Consider the following 20,647-nt stretch of genomic DNA (forward strand, 5'->3'; position numbering starts at 1 on the left):
GTGTGTTGTGTGTGTGTGCGTGCGTGCGAGTATGTTCGTGTGTGTGTGTGTGTGTGTGTATACTTCAAATAAAATATAAATTAAAAAAAATTTGCCTTACATAGAAATGATTTAAATAAAAAACACGAATTAATTAGTTTCAGCGTGTTTTTGTCTTTTCTCGCTTTCTATTTCAAGCTGAAAATATACAATTTTTTTTTATTTATTTATATATGAAATGTGCTGATAAAAACAAAACGCTGATTCGGTATTTCGTTAATGATAGCCAATAATTATTAGCATGTATATAGACGAGAATGACTTTATGAAAATTTATTAGATGAAAAGTATTATAAAAAATTATAGAACTATTATAAAAAAAAATTATACAAAATTTATTTGCTTTTGAAAATCTACTTGTCGGAAAAAGTAAAGTTCAGTAACCAATCAAAGAAATCTGTTTAATTTCTTGATTGGTTCCGTTGATTGATTTCTTTGATCCTGCTCTTGGATTGGTCACTAAACGCTACTCTTTTTCGACGAGCAGATTTTTGAACGCAATCGTAAACTTTGGACTACAGGGCAAACCTTTCAAGATTACACACATAGTTCATGTTCATAGCTCGCAATAGTCAGTGGTAGTCGTGATCGCGAATCCGCTGGTAGCTGCTTGACGCCTTGACAGTTGATTTTGGAGCAGGGGGATCAGTCGGTCTCCTGAAGTCGATTAACACGCTCTTCTCGAGACCAACCTTGGTCAAGTAGATCAGCGACTCGTAATAGTACCCGACCCGGCATGGGCGATTCCTTGGACGGTTCCGGGGAACCGTCCCCGGAGTCGCAGAACGTCGCGATCGTCGAGTTCCCGACGTTCGCCAACTATCTGCGCAAGGCTGTCACCGTGCTGCTACCAGACGAGGATGCGGTACCACCCGCGTTTAATCTGGCGCTCGAGGAGCGCTATAATCAGGAATGCATACGCAAGTTTCTTGGCGACTCGCAAGTCAGCTCGCTCTATATACAGAGAAGCTCGACCAAAGGTGAGCGCTTTCGATCGATGTGTCGTCTTCGACGAGGACGTTTCCGATACGCGAGAGCCTCCATTGCTGTCGGAGCAACGGTACATTCAATGTGAGAAGAAACGCGTCCTGAAAATCAATTGCGAACATTCACACGCCTTATTGTGTGAGACGATCTCACTCCTGCGAAATATGACTCATTCACTCGCCGGCGAAATCGATATATATGACAGCGCATTAATTAATATTCTGACGCGTTCGTTTTTCTACTTATTTTCAATTTTTCGGATTGAATTTCTCTCGCGCCGCGCGGAGTTTGATAACCAATCAGAGGAATTTATCTCGTCTGTATTTATATGTCTGAATAATCGAACGACATCCAAATGTTTTACTTTAACAATTAATTTGCTTTTAATATAAATACAATTATATTTTATAGAATGAATAAGATACACTATATAATGTATATAATTAAAAGAATTTTTTTTATAAATACATAATTTTTCTTTTTGCACTTGTAATGATTTAATTGTTTGTTTAAAAACTTTACAACATTATTTATGTTTGATGTTCTCTCTTTATGCAGAGGAAGATAGCGGTGAAGGAGATGAAGATAAGGAGAATGCGACTTATTATATATCAAATGAGATACACTTTTCAAATCCGAAAATGGCCTCCTTGGTTTTGACAAAACGTGGGCTTGTCATTGAGGCTGACAAGTCTATTCACTCTCAAGTGCGTTTAATCACATTCTCTGATGGACCACCATACGAGACTTTACATGCGATGAGTAAAACTATGGCACCCTATTTTAAAAGTTACGTTAAGGAAACGGGTCGCGCTCACAGGGATGGTGACAAGATGGTACCATTGGTAGAAAAGAAGATTGCGGAACTCGAAATGGGTTTATTGCATTTACAACAGAATATTGACATTCCCGAGATTTCATTACCGGTTCATCCGATTGTCGCACAAGTCATCAAGCAATGCGAGGAGGAAGGTCGCAAGCCGAAAGTTGCCGATTTTGGTGATAAGGTGGAAGATTCGACATTCCTAAATCAATTGCAGAACGGCGTCAACAGATGGATAAAGGAGATTCAGAAGGTAACGAAATTGAATCGTGATCCGGAATCGGGTACGGCGCTTCAAGAGATATCATTCTGGCTGAATCTTGAAAGAGCGTTGCATCGTATCCAGGAAAAACGAGAGAGCATCGAAATCTCTCTGACGCTCGATATACTCAAACATGGCAAAAGATTCCACGCCACGGTGAGTTTCGATACCGACACTGGTTTGAAACAGGCATTGGCCACCGTGAATGACTACAATCCATTGATGAAAGACTTCCCGATCAACGATCTGTTATCGGCTACCGAACTGGAAAGGATACGCAGTAGCGTACAGCAGATTTTCATGCACTTGCGAAAGATTCGGAGCACCAAGTATCCAATTCAGAGAGTGCTGAGATTGGTGGAAGCTATCTCGAGGGATTTAGGGCAGCAGCTGCTCAAAGTATTAGGTACACGACGACTGATGCATATTCCATTCGACGATTTCGAGAAGGTGATGGCTCAATGCTTCGAGGTGTTCACCACTTGGGACGACGAGTATGACAAACTCACGGGTCTGTTGAGAGACGTCGTGAAGAAGAAACGCGACGAGCACATGAAAATGGTATGGAGGGTGTTGCCAGCACACAAAAAGCTGCAATCAAGGATGGAGCACATGCGTCGCTTCCGACGGCAACATGAACAGCTAAGAACGGTAATAGTTCGTGTTCTTCGGCCTACAGTTCGTCAAAACAGTAACAGCTCTACGATAGAGAATACTGATAACGACAACGTGAAAGTGGAATTTGCCTTGGACGCCGCGGACGCCAATGCCATCAGCGAGGTCAACTTGGCGTATGAGAACGTAAAAGAGGTAGATTGTTTGGATATTACCAAGGAAGGACAGGAATCTTGGGACGCTGCAGTGCACAGATATGAGGAGCGTATAGAGCGCGTGGAGGCAAGGATTACGGCGCATCTCAGAGATCAATTGGGCACTGCTAAGAATGCAAACGAGATGTTCAGAATATTTTCCAGATTTAATGCACTCTTTGTACGGCCACATATTCGGGGTGCTATTAGGGAATATCAGACACAACTGATACAGAGAGTCAAAGACGATATCGAAGCGTTGCACGAAAAGTTCAAGGTATCAAAAAAATATAATTTTAATTATTTGTGCTTGAAATAAATAAATGCGTTTGCATAACTCTGAAAAATTTTATACAGGTTCAATATGCGCAAAGTAAATGCTGCAGGATGAGCACAGTGAGGGACTTGCCACCTGTTGCTGGATCAATAATATGGGTCAAGCAAATTGATTATCAATTGACAATGTATTTGAAACGTGTCGAGGACGTTTTGGGTAATTTTTCAATTTTTCAATTTTAAACATTTAATTTTCTTCATTTAATATTATATGCGTATCTTTAGGCAAAGGCTGGGAGAGTCATATCGAGGGTCAGAAATTAAAAGCCGATGGAGATAGCTTTCGTATGAAACTGTCGACGCAAGAGATCTTTGATGAATGGGCTCGTAAGGTGCAGGCACGAAATCTCGGTGTAACTGGACGTATCTTCACGATCGAAAGTGTACGTTCGAGAACGGGTCGCGGGAATGTGTTGAAACTGAAAGTTAATTTCCTCCCCGAGATTATCACGCTGTCCAAAGAAGTGAGAAACTTGAGAAATCTCGGATTCCGCGTTCCTCTGCCTATCGTGAATAAGGCTCATCAGGCTAACCAGTTGTATCCCTTTGCCATCAGTCTCATCGAGAGCATCAGAACTTATGAGAGAACACTGGAGAAGGTAAGATAATAATTGGTAATTATTTGTTAATCCCCATTCATCTAAAAATTAAACATTTCTTATCAAATGATCGATTTTTTTATATTTTCTGGATATTTCTGCGCAATTATCAGTGTCCTATAACAATATATAGGCAATTTTTAAAGCTTTAAGAGTCTGAACAAAATGATAGATTATATTAGGATACTAGTGCCAGGTGTGTGTTGAAGATATTTCTTAGAATAATTGATATCTCTAATTTTTTGGATCTCCAATATTTTTAGCTTACCAATCGGAGTCCCCATTGTCCCGCACTAAAGGTAGTCATACTTGACGCTTCCAGGAATTATGCATCTTGCCTATATATGCAAATACTCTTACTGTCTGCCTGCTTAGCTAGTAGAGAAATTTGTAATGCAAGATAATAAAAGTTTAGTTTCTTGACTGATTTATACATATATTTGACAATCAGTTGTATCAGTTATTTTCAAATGTAGGCTTGTACGGATGTGCGGGAGGTCTAAATGGAAAAATCTACAAAAATCTACAAAAAAATTGTTTATCAAATTTATAAAATATCCTAAAGAATATCTAAGTGAGATTGTAAATGCTAATTAAATTTTGTTTTATATATGAAAGCGGAGATACTTAAACAAATTTATACAATTATAAATCTTACTTTCACAAAGTTAACTGATTTTAAGGCTATCCGCATATCCGGAGGTTTGCTTGAGGCAACATAATATATATAAGAATGTTTGATATAAATATCTAACAACTGTCATATGACTTTATATTAGTCATATTGAATTTTTAAATATATATATTCTTAAGTTCGATATTTATTGAATGATAATTTATGTCGTAAAATTGTATTGTATATTATTTGCATATTGCAATTTAAAAATATAATTAAGCAAATTTCTCTTTAGATTGAAGACAAAGCGAGTATTATACCCTTGGTTGCTGGCATGCGTAAAGATGTTCTACAATTGATTTCTGAGGTGAGTTATATACAAAGCATATATCTTCAATATGTATACTTGTTTTTCTCATACTTGCTTACATTGCAATTTTTAAAATAGCATACATTCATTAAATTAATTATTATTATTTTTAAATATTTAGGGTATTGCTTTAGTTTGGGAAAGCTACAAACTTGATCAATACGTACAACGTTTGTCCGATGCTGTCGTTTCCTTCCAAGAAAGGGTGGAAGATCTTCTGGTTGTGGAGGAACAGTTAGATGTTGATGTACGTTCTCTCGAAACATGTCCTTATTCTGCGAACACGTTTGCCGACATATTATCCAAGATCCAGAAATCAGTGGACGAGCTGTCTTTAAAGAACTACTCCAACTTACACATCTGGGTAGCGAGACTCGACGAAGAAGTGGAAAAGAATCTGGCCGCCAGATTGGAGGCTGGAATAAAAGCGTGGACCGATGCTCTGACCGGTCACAAGAAAGAAGTGGATCTGAGTATGGACACGGACGCTCCTACGCAACCGACGCACAAACCCGGCGGCGATCCTAAGATTCAAAATCAGATTCATGAAGTCCGAATTACAAATCAAACTATGTATTTGTATCCCAGCATCGAAGATGCAAGATTCCAGATAATGCAACAATTATTCGCATGGCAAGCAATTGTTACGTCGCAAGTTCGTCTGCAGAGCTCGAGATATCAAGTCGGTTTGGATAAACCTGAATCGGGCACGTACAGAAATTTGCTTACCAAATTACCCTCTGGGAAGCAACCGCTGGAGGCAGCATATGAGGCAGTCGAATCCAAGATGAAGGATGTTGCCGATTATGTCGATCAATGGCTACGTTATCAAGCACTCTGGGATTTGCAACCGGGTAATCTTTACGGTAAATTAGGTGAAAATATTAATTTGTGGATGAAGTGTTTGAATGACATAAAGAAAACGAGAACCACCTTCGATACTTCTGATACGAGACGCGAATTCGGACCTGTGATCATAGACTTTGCGAAAGTGCAGAGTAAAGTGTCTCTAAAGTATGATTCGTGGCATAAAGAAACATTGGGTAAATTCGGGACGCTTCTGGGTAACGAGATGGCAAGTTTTCATTCTCAGGTATCGAAATCTAGGAGCGATCTAGAACAACAGTCAATTGAAGCAGCTAGCACATCCGATGCAGTTGGTTTTATAACGTACGTGCAATCCCTAAAACGTAAAATGAAGGCGTGGGAAAAACAAGTAGATATATATCGCGAAGGTCAAAGGATACTCGAACGTCAAAGATTCCAATTCCCATCATCTTGGCTGCATGTGGACAACATTGAGGGGGAGTGGGGTGCGTTCAATGAAATCATTAAACGTAAGGATACCAGCATTCAAACGCAAGTTGCATCCTTGCAAATGAAGATTGTCGCCGAGGATAAAGCAGTTGAGACAAGAACTACTGACTTCCTCAGTGACTGGGAGAGAGGCAAACCAGTCGAAGGTCATTTGCGACCGGACGATGCCCTGCAGCAGCTACAATTGTTTGAGAGCAAATTTGCTAGACTCAAAGAGGAAAGAGACAATGTTGCCAAGGCGAAAGAGGCATTAGAATTACAAGAACCGGGCGGAATATCTACCAGTGAAGACAGAATGCAAGTGGTATTCGAGGAGTTGCAAGATTTGAGAGGAGTTTGGTCGGAATTATCGAGGATATGGGCGCAGATTGACGAAACACGCGAGAAGCCATGGCTTTCTGTGCAACCGCGAAAATTGCGTCAGCAATTAGACACGATGATGGCGCAATTGAAAGAACTCCCAGCGAGATTGAGGCAATACTCATCATACGAATACGTGAAGAAGATGTTACAGAGTTACACAAAGGTGAATATGTTGATTGTGGAATTAAAGTCGGACGCACTCAAGGAAAGACACTGGAAACAATTGACAAAGCAACTCAGAGTCAATTGGGTATTGAGTGAATTGACTCTTGGCCAAGTCTGGGACGTAAATCTTCAAAAGAATGAAAGTATAGTTAAAGATATTATCCTCGTGGCTCAAGGAGAAATGGCACTCGAAGAATTCCTGAAACAAGTACGCGAGTCCTGGCAAACGTATGAACTGGACTTGATAAATTATCAAAATAAATGCAGGCTGATACGTGGCTGGGATGATTTGTTCAACAAAGTGAAGGAACATATCAATTCGGTGGCCGCTATGAAATTATCGCCATATTATAAAGTATTCGAGGAAGAAGCTCTGACTTGGGAGGAAAAATTGAATAGAATTAACGCCTTGTTCGATGTATGGATAGATGTGCAGCGGCGATGGGTCTATCTCGAAGGCATCTTCTCTGGTAGCGCGGATATTAAGACATTATTACCCGTGGAAACATCACGCTTCCAGAGTATTAGTTCCGAATTTCTAGGGCTGATGAAAAAAGTATCGAAATCCCCCATGGTCACGGATGTTCTGAACATTCCCGGCGTTCAGAGAGCGCTCGAACGTCTGGCCGATCTTCTCGGTAAGATACAGAAAGCGCTGGGCGAATACTTAGAAAGAGAACGTACGTCTTTTCCACGCTTTTATTTTGTCGGCGACGAAGATTTGCTTGAGATTATCGGTAACAGTAAAAATATCGCAAGACTACAGAAACACTTCAAGAAAATGTTTGCCGGCGTGGCTGCTATTCTATTAAATGAAGATAATATGATTATCACTGGTATCGCTTCGCGTGAGGGTGAAGAAGTAATATTCCAGAATCCCGTGTCGACGATTGATCATCCCAAAATCAACGAATGGTTGACGCTCGTCGAGAAGGAGATGCGCGTAACGCTCGCCTCGAGTCTCGCGAAGGCAGTACAAGATATTAAACAATTCAAAGATGGAAATATAAACCCGCAAGCGTTTATGTCGTGGTGTGACAATTATCAGGCCCAGATAATAGTTCTAGCTGCACAAATTCTGTGGTCGGAAGATGTGGAAGCGGCGCTACACGAAGCGCAAGCGGATCCGAGCAAAAATTCGATGGAACGGGTTTTAATACAAGTGGAAAGCACATTAAATGTTTTGGCTGATTCGGTTCTTCAAGAGCAGCCGCCTCTAAGAAGAAAAAAACTAGAGCATCTAATCAACGAGTTTGTGCACAAGCGCACTGTTACCAGACGATTGATCGCCAACAAAATCTCGAATCCAAAGGCCTTCGAATGGTTGTGCGAAATGAGATTTTATTTTGATCCGAGACAAACGGAAGTACTTCAGCAGCTTACGATACACATGGCAAACGCCAAGTTCTTCTACGGATTTGAATACCTGGGTGTACAAGATAGGTTGGTGCAGACGCCGTTGACCGATAGATGTTATCTGACGATGACGCAAGCATTGGAAGCTCGACTCGGCGGATCGCCATTTGGACCAGCTGGCACAGGAAAGACCGAATCCGTGAAAGCGTTGGGTCATCAACTCGGAAGATTCGTATTGGTATTTAATTGCGACGAAACATTTGATTTCCAGGTAAATTAAATCTCGATGATATCAATGCTATGACGATAAAGAGAAACGTATCATTTATTATCGTTATTTATTTATAGGCTATGGGTCGTATATTTGTCGGTCTTTGTCAAGTGGGCGCATGGGGTTGTTTCGACGAATTTAATCGCTTAGAGGAGCGTATGTTGTCTGCTGTGTCTCAACAAGTACAAACGATTCAAGAGGCGCTCAAGAGCCAGATGGAGGGCAAGAAGGAAGGAACCCTTTGCGTCGAGTTGGTCGGAAAGCAAGTCAAAGTCTCAACGGATATGGCTATATTCATCACCATGAATCCAGGATACGCCGGACGTTCCAATCTACCTGACAATCTGAAGAAGCTTTTCAGATCGCTCGCTATGACCACGCCCGATCGGCAACTAATTGCTGAAGTGATGCTCTTCAGTCAAGGTTTCCGTTCCGCGGAAAAATTGGCCTGTAAAATTGTGCCATTCTTCAAGTACGTATCCATAAGATATAGTAAGATTCACATAACAAAATTTGTCTCTACGTTGTGAATTTGAATTTGTTATGTTTTTCCAGGCTCTGTGATGAACAACTTTCTAATCAGTCTCATTACGATTTTGGACTGCGTGCACTTAAATCCGTGCTGATCTCCGCTGGAAATGTGAAACGCGATCGTATACAAAAGATCAAAGAAGGCATGCAGAGTCGTGGTGATACTAATATCGACGAAGCTTCGATTGCTGAAAATTTGCCCGAACAAGAAATACTCATTCAATCTGTATGTGAAACGATGGTTCCCAAATTGGTCGCCGAAGACATCCCGTTGTTGTTCAGTTTGCTAAGTGATGTGTTCCCTAATGTAAATTACACACGCGCGGAAATGAAGGGTAAATTATTACAATAAAATAAGAAATATATTTGTACAGATATTTAATATTTTTATGTACATATATCTATTTTATTCTCTCTAGGATTGAAGGATCAAATCAGAAAAGTATGCGCCGAGGAATATCTAGTGTGCGGCGAAGGAGACGAGCAAGGCGGCGCCTGGCAAGAAAAGGTATAATATATTTTTTAAATTTCTATAAATGATATTTAATAAATAAATATTATTTAACACGCTAATCATTTTTTCATGCACTAACACACGACTATTATACTTATCTCACTAATTAAAATATTAATTATTTTATAAATGCGCACACCAAATTATTAATTCACGCATATTTTTATACATATTAAATAAAAATGCTTAAAGACTTAATTTTCATATTGTTTATGCGTACTAAGGAATCGGTCGGTGAGACGTGGGTGGAAAAGGTGAGATTGATTTAAATTTAATCACATTTTTTTTATTTTTCTCTTTTATATTTTGTATTACACTGTCAGCGGTATTAATCATCTTTATTCCCTTCTGACATATTTATCTATTTATAATGTTTATTGTTTATTTAGGTGCTTCAATTATATCAAATTTGCAACTTGAATCATGGACTAATGATGGTCGGCCCGAGCGGATCCGGTAAAACCATGGCGTGGAAAGTGCTGCTCAAAGCATTAGAGCGATTTGAGGGTGTGGAAGGTGTCGCCCACGTGATTGACCCGAAAGCGATCAGCAAGGAAACCCTGTACGGCGTGTTAGATCCGAACACACGCGAATGGACGGACGGTCTGTTCACGCATATATTAAGGAAGATAATCGACAATGTGAGAGGTGAAATCAATAAACGACAATGGATCATATTCGACGGAGACGTCGATCCAGAATGGGTCGAGAATTTGAATTCTGTATTAGACGACAATAAGCTTCTTACTCTGCCCAACGGTGAACGTCTGAGCTTACCGCCAAATGTGAGAGTAATGTTTGAGGTGCAAGATTTGAAGTATGCCACTCTGGCCACTGTGTCGCGTTGCGGTATGGTTTGGTTCTCGGAGGACGTGCTGTCGACGGAAATGATATTCGAGAATTATATGCTACGCTTACGAAATATACCACTGGAAGATGGCGAGGAGGATAATCTTGGCAAAAAGATGACAGAAAAGGAGGACACTATATCACCAGCATTAGCAGTGCAGCGTGAAGTCGCCAGCATCATGCAGAGCTACTTCGCACCCGATGGCTTGGTGGTGAGATGTCTGGAGTATGCCATGAAGCAGGAGCACATAATGGACTTTACGCGCTTGCGAGCGCTCAGTTCTTTGTTCTCCATGCTAAATCAAGCTGTACGCAATGTACTACAATATAATCATTCGCACGCCGACTTTCCTCTGCCGAACGAACAATTGGAACGTTACATGCCCAAGTGCTTGGTCTACGCGCTTCTGTGGAGTTTCGCAGGAGACGCCAAATTGAAAGTTAGATCCGACTTGGGTGATTTTATCAGATCAATTACAACTGTACCTTTACCTTCTCAGAATAACATACCGATTATAGACTTTGAAGTGAACATACACGGCGAGTGGTTACCTTGGAGCAACAAAGTTCCTCAGATCGAAGTGGAGACTCACAAAGTTGCCAGTCCGGATATCGTGGTACCTACTTTGGACACTGTGAGGCACGAAAGTTTATTATACACTTGGTTGGCCGAACACAAACCATTGGGTAAGTAATTGTAACATTCGCATAGCAGAGACGAATAGACGCATATTCATTTATTCATTGAAAGGTGTTATAATAACAAATACAATTGTATTTGTTTGCAGTGCTTTGTGGACCACCTGGATCCGGTAAAACTATGACGCTCTTTTCGGCTTTGCGAGCGCTGCCGGATATGGAGGTCGTTGGACTTAACTTTTCCTCTGCCACGACACCCGAATTGTTACTCAAGACGTTCGACCACTATTGCGAATATCGCAAGACGCCCAACGGCGTTGTGTTGTCCCCGGTACAATTAGGCAAGTGGCTGGTTCTATTCTGTGACGAGATCAATTTACCCGACATGGATAATTATGGAACGCAGCGCGTAATCTCCTTCTTGCGACAATTGGTGGAACACAAGGGCTTTTATAGAACCAGCGATCAAGCTTGGGTCACTCTGGAAAGGATTCAGTTTGTAGGCGCCTGTAATCCACCTACGGATCCCGGTAGGAAACCTCTCAGTCACAGATTTCTGCGACATGTGCCCGTCATATACGTCGATTATCCCGGAGAAACTTCCCTGAAACAAATTTATGGCACATTCACGCGCGCTATGCTTAGGTAAATCTTACTCTCTTTTTTCATAGCTAATGATTATGTTGTGTTATAAATATTGATTAATGCGAGAGAAATTTTTCTTTCTAAAATTATAGATTAACACCTAATTTGAGAGGTTACGCGGAAGCCTTGACAAACGCAATGGTGGAGTTCTATCTGTCTTCACAGGAGAGATTCACCCAGGATATGCAACCGCACTATGTATACTCACCGCGAGAGATGACGCGTTGGGTACGTGGCATCTGCGAAGCCATTAGACCGCTAGATAATCTTTCCGTTGAAGGTCTAGTGCGTTTGTGGGCGCACGAGGCTCTTCGTCTGTTCCAAGACAGATTAGTGGAGGAATCTGAGAGAGCTTGGACAAACAAAAACATAGACACCGTAGCTCTGAAGCACTTTATGTCAGTTGATAGAGAGAAGGCATTGACGAGACCAATCTTGTACAGTAACTGGTTATCAAAAGATTACGTGCCGGTAAATAGAGAAGAATTGAGAGATTACGTTCGAGCGAGGTTGAAAATATTCTACGAAGAAGAGCTGGATGTGCCATTGGTACTTTTTGACGAGGTTCTAGAACATGTTTTACGAATTGACAGAATTTTCCGACAGCCTCAGGGACACTTGTTACTCATCGGTGTTTCTGGCGCTGGAAAGACAACTCTGTCGAGATTCGTTGCATGGATGAATGGCTTGTCTATCTTCCAAATTAAGGTAATTATGCGCTGTCTTAATATGTGCAAACATTGTATTGTAATCTTTCTTTAATCAATCAATACGTGATACAGGTGCATAACAAATATACGGGTGAAGATTTCGACGAAGATTTGCGGCAAGTATTAAGACGATCCGGTTGTAAGGACGAAAAAATAGCTTTTATTCTCGATGAGTCCAACGTGTTGGATTCTGGTTTTCTCGAGCGGATGAATACATTACTCGCCAACGGAGAAGTACCTGGATTGTTCGAAGGTGACGAATATACGACGCTCATGACACAGTGCAAGGAAGGCGCTCAACGTGAAGGTTTGATGCTGGACTCCAACGAGGAATTGTACAAATGGTTTACTGGCCAGGTTATGAAAAATTTGCACGTCGTGTTCACGATGAATCCAAGCACGGACGGTCTAAAAGATCGTGCGGCAACATCACCCGCATTATTCAACAGATGCGTGCTGAATTGGTTTGGCGATTGGTCGGACAACGCATTGTTCCAAGTCGGCAAGGAGTTTACTAATCGCGTCGACCTGGAAAGACCCATGTGGAAGTGTCCAGATTTCTTCCCGTCCGCATGCTCTTTAATCCCATCGCAACCATCGCACAGGGACGCCGTTATAAACGCATGCGTTTACGTTCATCAGACTCTGCACAAAGCAAACGCGCGGCTAGCCAAAAGAGGCGCACGAACCATGGCGATCACACCGCGTCACTACTTAGATTTTATTAATCATTTCGTCAAACTGTATCAAGAGAAGAGGAGTGATTTGGAGGAACAACAATTGCACTTGAATGTTGGTTTGAGCAAAATTGCTGAGACAGTGGAACAAGTGGAGGAGATGCAGAAGAGTTTAGCTGTCAAATCTTTGGTGAGATAGGCTGAATTTATGAAAAATTTTTCTTTTCTTTTTTAACGGAACATAAAATCTTTAATCGATATTATTCTGCATTTTTTTTATAGGAACTGCATGCCAAAAATGAAGCTGCGAATGCAAAGTTAAGGCAAATGGTGAAGGATCAGCAGGAAGCAGAAAAGAAGAAAGTACAGAGTCAAGAGATCCAGCAGCAATTGGCTATTCAAACGGTGGCTATCAATCAGAAGAGAGATGATGTCATGGCGGATCTTGCCTTAGTCGAACCGGCCGTCATCGATGCTCAAAATGGTACGTATTTTCAACAATATATTTTTTATTACATTATTATAGAAATTTTGAAACGTAAGACTTTCTAAAAATTGCGATTTTGTGATGTCAGATTTCTATAATAAAACACTAACCATTCATTTTATATAATCCATCATACATATCTTGGTAATGATATTTTTCAAAATTATAACATTATCAAGAGTTATGCGTTAATTATTACTGCGAAAATAATCAAGAAACATGGAGGCAACATTTTTGTACGTATATTTACGCTGTTTTTGAATTATGTTCGCTTTAAAATTGCGGTCTACGCGGCTACTTGTACTGAAACATCTGCAACAAGTATAGCCGTAAAGGCGATTAAACGGCAGCATCTCGTCGAAATTCGATCTATGGCAAATCCGCCCGCGATCGTGAAGCTGGCGTTAGAATCCATATGCCTGTTGCTTGAGGAAAATGCCACAGATTGGAAACAGATTCGTGCCACTATAATGAAGGACAGCTTCATCCCTACTATCGTCAACTTCAACACGGAGAACATCATGTAAGGGAACAACGTAATGGGCCTGTTGAACATTCGCGCGAGATTCTAATATAAACCACTTTATAACAGCTTGATATATGTTGTGTCTTCATTCGTTGATTTCAGCTACGCTCGCTTGTGTCACTGCATCGTTACAGTTGCAAGGAGATCATATATTTATGAACAAGATTGCTAAACGAATGTTTCAAACAAATCGTTTATATCTCCTTGCAAATGTAAAGATGAGATATGTAACACATGTATATAATATATATGTTACTTATGTGTTGCCTCTTATATAATATTCTAACATTCGTCAAGGAAGGCTTGTGCAGCCAATGACCTCACGTGACTTTACCCATAACTTTGTGCTCACACATCTTTCTCTTTGTACTAATAATCATGCGCTCTGATTTTTCGTACAGCGGTGAAATCGATAAAGAAACAGCATTTAGTCGAGGTTCGATCCATGGCGAATCCGCCGGCGATCGTGAAGGTCGCGTTGGAGTCTATCTGCTTGTTGCTCGGCGAGAATGCCAGCGACTGGAAATCTATCCGCGCGGTCATCATGAGGGACAATTTTATCAATACCATTGTCTCTAATTTCAGTACCGAGGATATTACGTAAGCATGAATTCGTTTTCTTAACGTTTGATTTTATGCTATAATATCAAGGGATTAGCAAACTCAGATATATCATTACTGTATTTAGTTATAATATGATTAATCTTGACTTGATGATCAAAATATTATATATATTATAACTTTAACTTATTATATATTCAAGTATTACGTTCACGTGCTTGTTGGTCTTGTTTTTTATCAAGTTGTTGAATTCAAAATACACTGCCGTGAAAAAAATTAATTTTTCTATATATTTTTGTATATATTTTGCATTGTACTATATATATGCGCCGTGTGTGTGATAATCGTATTTCTTTCTTAATTGCTTGCATTTAATTTGGCCAAAACTTTTTTATTGCTTTAAAAATACATGATTATATGTTAACACATAAATCCTTTATTACAAATTTAACTACTGCCTACTAAAGTTAATTACTTTTTTTATTGCATGTTAATAATAATTGATTAATTTATTATTGACATTAAATTGTGTATATAAACTTTTGTTTCTACACAAATCGACAATAATGTATATTTACATATATAAAAAATCAAAATGTTCTAATCAAATTTAATATGGTGTGTAATGGAGCATGTACGAAATGTATATTATTTTTAAATTAATATTTAAAGTAAGATTGATTTCTAATTTATTATCTAAGCAATAATTTAGATTTATTGATATTATATGAAATATTTCAATGTGATATAAAAACATTATATTTAAAAAAAAATCACTTTTTATATAAAACCAAAAAATTAATTTAACTTTTTACTTAGCGACGAAGTAAGAGAAAAAATGAAGAGCCGCTATCTGAGCAATCCTGACTACAACTTTGAAAAAGTGAATCGCGCTAGTTTGGCTTGCGGTCCTATGGTGAAGTGGGCCATAGCGCAGGTAATTTTTATGACTTGAGATATATTATTTATACAACTATCAAGGGACTAACCTCAAGATAAATAAATATATTTTCAGATTGAATACGCTGACATGTTGAAGCGAGTTGAACCGTTACGCGACGAGCTTTATTCTCTGGAGCGACAGGCAGAAACTAACAAACTAAAAGGTGAAGAGGTAAAGAATTTAATCACTCAATTGGAGCGAAGTATAGCATCATACAAGGAGGAGTATGCCCAGCTTATCTCGCAAGCGCAAGCCATCAAAGCCGATCTAGAGAGCGTACAGGCCAAGGTGAATAGATCGATTGCTTTGTTAAAATCCCTGGTTATAGAGAGAGAAAGATGGGAAGCGACGAGCGAAACATTCAAGAGTCAGATGTCCACGATAATTGGAGACGTTCTATTGTCCTCCGCCTTTTTAGCTTATGCTGGTTATTTCGATCAACACGTAAGTTTCAGAATTCTGTTTACATTTTTTTGATATGACGAATTTGTATGTCAATTTACAACAAAACGCACTTATTTCAGTATCGTCAAAACCTATTCACGACGTGGTGTCAACATCTACATCACGCGAATTTGCAATTTAGGCCCGATATCGCTAGAACGGAATACTTATCCAATCCGGATGAACGTTTGAGGTGGCAAGCGAACGCGTTGCCAACCGATGATCTGTGCACCGAGAACGCGATTATGTTGAAGCGCTTCAACAGATATCCGTTAATCATTGATCCATCCGGTCAAGCAACGGAATTCATTATGAACGAGTTTAAAGACCGAAAGATCACGAAGACCAGCTTTTTGGACGATTCGTTTAGGAAAAATCTTGAGAGCGCTTTGCGTTTCGGTAATCCACTGTTGGTCCAAGACGTGGAGAATTATGATCCTATATTGAATCCCGTGTTGAATCGGGAATTGAGACGAACGGGCGGACGCGTGCTGATTACACTCGGTGATCAGGACATAGATCTTTCGCCGTCCTTTGTTATCTTTTTGTCGACGAGGGATCCGACGGTGGAATTTCCGCCGGACATCTGCTCGCGTGTAACATTTGTCAATTTCACCGTTACGAGAAGTTCTCTGCAAAGCCAATGTTTGAATCAAGTGCTAAAGGCCGAACGTCCGGACATCGATGAAAAGAGATCCGATCTGTTAAAGCTACAGGGAGAATTCCATCTGCGATTACGGCAACTTGAAAAGTCTCTGTTACAAGCATTGAACGACGCCAAGGGTAAGATTCTGGACGACGATTCCGTGATTACGACTCTCGAAACTTTAAAACAAGAGGCTGCCGATATTAGTAAAAAGGTGGAAGAGACGGACAAGGTCATAGCAGAGATCGAAACAGTCTCTCAACAATACCTGCCTTTGTCTCAGGCGTGTTCGAACATGTACTTCACGATGGACAGTCTGAATCAAGTACATTTCCTATATCAATACTCGCTGAAGATGTTTCTGGATATCTTTACGTTTGTGCTGTCACAAAATCCGAAATTGTCTGGTATTGCGGATTACAGTCAACGACTTACACTCATCACGCGCGATCTCTTTGCCGTATGTTACGAAAGAGTCGCGCGCGGAATGCTACACACAGATAGATTGACGTTTGCCCTGTTGCTCTGTCGTATTCATCTAAAGGGTATACCCACGGAATCCACATATGACAGTGAGTTCACTTTCTTCTTGCGAGGTAAGGAGGGCGTACTCAACATTCGAGCACCACCAGTGTCAAATCTAAGCTCGGAACAGCAGGAAGCGATGATGCGCCTGAGCATAAGATTACCTGCCTTTAAGAGATTGGCAGACAAGATTCAAGAGAACGCGGATTCATTTAGCGCGTGGTTACAGTCGCCCACTCCTGAAACATGCGTACCAAAGCTCTGGGACGAGGAGAAACCGCTGTCACCTACTGGAACAACGATGCATCAATTGCTAATAATACAAGCCTTCCGACCGGATCGCGTAATCGCGGCCGCGTCTCTCGTTGTAGCCTCCGCTTTCGGCGAATCCTTCATGCCGGCCGCGGAGGCTGAGCTTGACTTCGCGTCCGTCGTCGAGAATCAACTTAAGGCGAATGTGCCGACTCTATTATGCTCGGTGCCGGGCTTTGATGCTTCGGGCCGAGTAGACGATCTGGCTGCAGAACTGGGCAAACAAATAGCTAGTATCGCTATTGGATCGGCGGAGGGATTCAATCAGGCTGATCGCGCCATAAATATGGCTGTAAAAGCCGGTAGATGGGTGTTACTGAAGAACGTACATCTTGCTCCGCAATGGTTAGTACAGCTGGAAAAGAAACTACACAGTCTGCAGCCGCACGCTAGCTTCCGCTTATTCCTAACAATGGAGATTAATCCGAAGGTACCGGTAAATCTACTGAGAGCCGGTAGGATCTTTGTGTTTGAACCACCTCCTGGCATACGAGCAAATCTGTTACGCACATTCAGCACCGTGCCCGCCTCGAGGATGATGCGAGCGCCTAATGAACGGGCCCGTCTCTACTTCCTGCTTGCATGGTTCCACGCGATTGTGCAAGAACGGTTGCGTTACGCGCCACTGGGCTGGGCTAAACACTATGAGTTCAATGAGAGTGATTTGAGAGTCGCCTGCGATACTCTGGACACATGGATTGAGGCCACAGCTATGGGCAGAACGAATTTACCGCCTGAGAAGGTTCCTTGGGACGCTCTAGTGACTCTTCTTTCTCAATGCATTTACGGTGGCAAGATCGACAACGATTTCGATCAACGTCTTCTGGCTTCCTTCCTGCGTAAGCTCTTTACACCACGCTCGTTCGAAGCTGATTTTGCTCTAGTCGCCAATATTGACGGAGCGCAAGGTAATCAAAGACACATTACGATGCCAGACGGTACTAGACGCGACCACTTTTTAAAATGGATCGAATCTCTCTCGGATAGACAGACACCTTCCTGGCTAGGTCTTCCGAATAATGCGGAAAAAGTACTTTTGACCACAAGAGGAACTGATTTAGTCTCGAAGCTGCTCAAGATGCAACAATTAGAGGACGAAGATGAGCTGGCATACTCGAACGAGGAGTCTTTAGTTACGCCAAGGGAAGCCGAAGCGGATGGTCGGCCATCTTGGATGAGAACTTTACACAATTCAGCCTCCACCTGGTTACAATTGCTACCAAAGAATTTGCCGATCTTAAAGAGAACGGTCGAGAATATCAAAGATCCGTTGTACAGATACTTTGAGAGGGAAGTTAACAGCGGGGCGAAATTACTTCAAGATGTTATCCACGATTTGGAGGATGTCGTATTAATTTGTCAAGTGAGTATTGTTTTTTTTTTTTTTTTTTCAAAATGTTAATGAGCATTCGAAATAATCGCACTTTGTATATCTTTGGTAGGGTGAGAAGAAACAAACTAATTATCACAGAACGATGTTATCCGAATTGGTAAAGGGTATTTTGCCAGGAGGTTGGAGGAGATATACCGTGCCAAGAGGCTGTACTGTCATACAGTGGATCACCGATTTCAGTCACAGAGTCTCACAGTTGCAAGAAGTCTCGCGTTTAGTCTCTCAAGGAGGAGCAAAAGAGATAAAGGTTTTTTTCTTCATTTTTTTCAAATAATCGATTCGCTTTGCTATTCTGAATATTCTATTATTATAAATGATCTTACAGCTATTATCATTCTTCACCATCTAAACCTTTCACTTATCGATTGAATTTATTACAAATAAAAAATAATTTCTTTCAGAGTTTCCCGGTCTGGCTTGGAGGCTTATTAAATCCCGAAGCTTACATTACTGCGACTAGACAGTGCATCGCGCAGGCCAACAGTTGGTCGCTCGAGGAATTGCAATTAAACGTAACTATCGGCGATGGCGATAACATTGCTACGGATGATTGTTCGTTCGCCGTTACTGGTTTGAAGCTGCAGGGCGCCCAATGTAAGGATAATCAATTGTATTTAACCTCGACCATTATGACTGATTTACCGGTCACGATGTTGAGGTGGATACGATCGTCCACGGAGGATATCCGAAGGGGCAAATTGTCCTTACCAGTTTACTTGAACAGTACTCGTACTGAGCTGCTGTTTACTGTCGATTTGAATATCGCTCCTAGTCAAGAACCGCACAGTTTTTACGAGAGAGGAGTCGCTGTCTTGACATCCACTGCTTTGAATTAATATTAACTATTCGATCATTAATGAAATCGTTTAGTGTGAATTGTACCGCTTATAATCACAAGTAACTATTATGATAACAATAATTTCAGACATGTGGCCGCATGTTACAAGATATGTTTGTAAAGAAAAGATACAGTAACATGTTACACAAGTTTAAAAATTACAAAGTTACAAAAGTTTAAAAATAAGTATCAAAAGAAATCTATATTTTGAATTGTTTTTCGAGTTTCTAAAGGATTTTTGTGCTAAATGTTTAATTAGAAACAAATCACGTTCGGCACGTATAATTAAATGTGTATCATTTGTTTATTAGAATTGACATCTTAGTAAGAAGGGAAGATTGTAATATATCTATATAGTTTATTTAATTTTATACGTTCAAATTCCCTTTTCCTCTCAAATATGTTTTCTGTAAAAAAAAAAGTAAAGTTATATTACGTTTTCGCCCAGATGTAAGTATATATCAAGATATTATAGTGTTTATAACACAGAATCTTAACTGACATCTAATAAAGTCATACGATAACAGTATTATTTATCTCAGATATTTATTTTTAACTGTATATCTTTAACACACGCGCCGCACTACTCACGCACCCAGGCATACACGCACACACTACACACACACACATATATATATATTTATATATATATTTATATATCTTGTCTTGATTCATCTTAATTTGCCAAAGATTATATAATTTAATACAAATTTAAATATATATACATATACATATATATATATATATATATATATATATATATATATGTATGTATGTGTTGATGTATGTATGATAGTGATATGTACATATACCATAGATTTATATCAAATTTACTCAATTTTAAAATGTTGCTTAATTCACACTGATTCAATATAAGCTATATCTTATCGTTACAAAAAAAGACAAAATCTTTGAACTAATCAAGGTGACCGGATGTTCTTATCGCCATATTTATTTTATCAGCATATAATTCTAAAGAGATGCTTTATCCATCGTAAACATTTTTACAAGGGAAAAGATTACTTTATTTATTAAATGATATATCGCGTATATATTGATGCAATTAACTCAGTTCTTATCACGTTATTCTTATC

General features: G+C 40.1%; 1 protein-coding gene across 4 annotated transcripts; it reads left to right on the forward strand.

Annotated features, from left to right (window-relative positions):
* The first annotated feature begins 623 nt into the window (after positions 1–623).
* On the forward strand, positions 624–20,082 carry LOC126849653 (dynein heavy chain, cytoplasmic). 4 transcript variants are annotated; one of them, XM_050591685.1, is made up of 21 exons: positions 624–1,019; positions 1,585–3,197; positions 3,278–3,413; positions 3,482–3,855; positions 4,767–4,838; positions 4,963–8,313; positions 8,391–8,785; positions 8,869–9,179; positions 9,264–9,352; positions 9,583–9,612; positions 9,748–10,894; positions 10,996–11,491; positions 11,584–12,199; positions 12,274–13,068; positions 13,161–13,362; positions 13,693–13,888; positions 15,272–15,389; positions 15,468–15,839; positions 15,920–18,685; positions 18,765–18,962; positions 19,117–20,082. In XM_050591685.1, the coding sequence occupies exons 1-21, from the start codon at positions 776–778 to the stop codon at positions 19,549–19,551; spliced, it is 13,956 nt and encodes a 4,651-aa protein (XP_050447642.1). In that variant the 5' UTR covers positions 624–775; the 3' UTR covers positions 19,552–20,082. The 4 variants fall into 4 exon arrangements, with proteins under 4 accessions (XP_050447642.1, XP_050447644.1, XP_050447641.1 ...); XM_050591684.1 differs by lacking the exon at positions 13,693–13,888 and adding an exon at positions 14,293–14,491 and having other exon boundaries at positions 625–1,019; XM_050591687.1 differs by lacking the exon at positions 9,583–9,612.
* The last annotated feature ends 565 nt before the right edge of the window (positions 20,083–20,647 follow it).

This window comes from Cataglyphis hispanica, chromosome 5 (assembly GCF_021464435.1).
Source record: "Cataglyphis hispanica isolate Lineage 1 chromosome 5, ULB_Chis1_1.0, whole genome shotgun sequence".
In the NCBI taxonomy this organism is placed as follows: domain Eukaryota; kingdom Metazoa; phylum Arthropoda; class Insecta; order Hymenoptera; family Formicidae; genus Cataglyphis; species Cataglyphis hispanica.

What these genes read in the sequence shown, in the direction of transcription:
- LOC126849653 (XM_050591684.1), top strand. Translation starts at nt 776, where the DNA reads ATGGGCGATTCCTTGGACGGTTCCGGGGAACCGTCCCCGGAGTCGCAG. An exon ending in GCGGCGCCTGGCAAGAAAAG is followed by an intron (nt 9,353 to 9,582) that starts GTATAATATATT and finishes ATGCGTACTAAG; the next exon opens with GAATCGGTCGGTGAGACGTG. An exon ending in GTTTAGCTGTCAAATCTTTG is followed by an intron (nt 13,069 to 13,160) that starts GTGAGATAGGCT and finishes TTTTTTTTATAG; the next exon opens with GAACTGCATGCCAAAAATGA.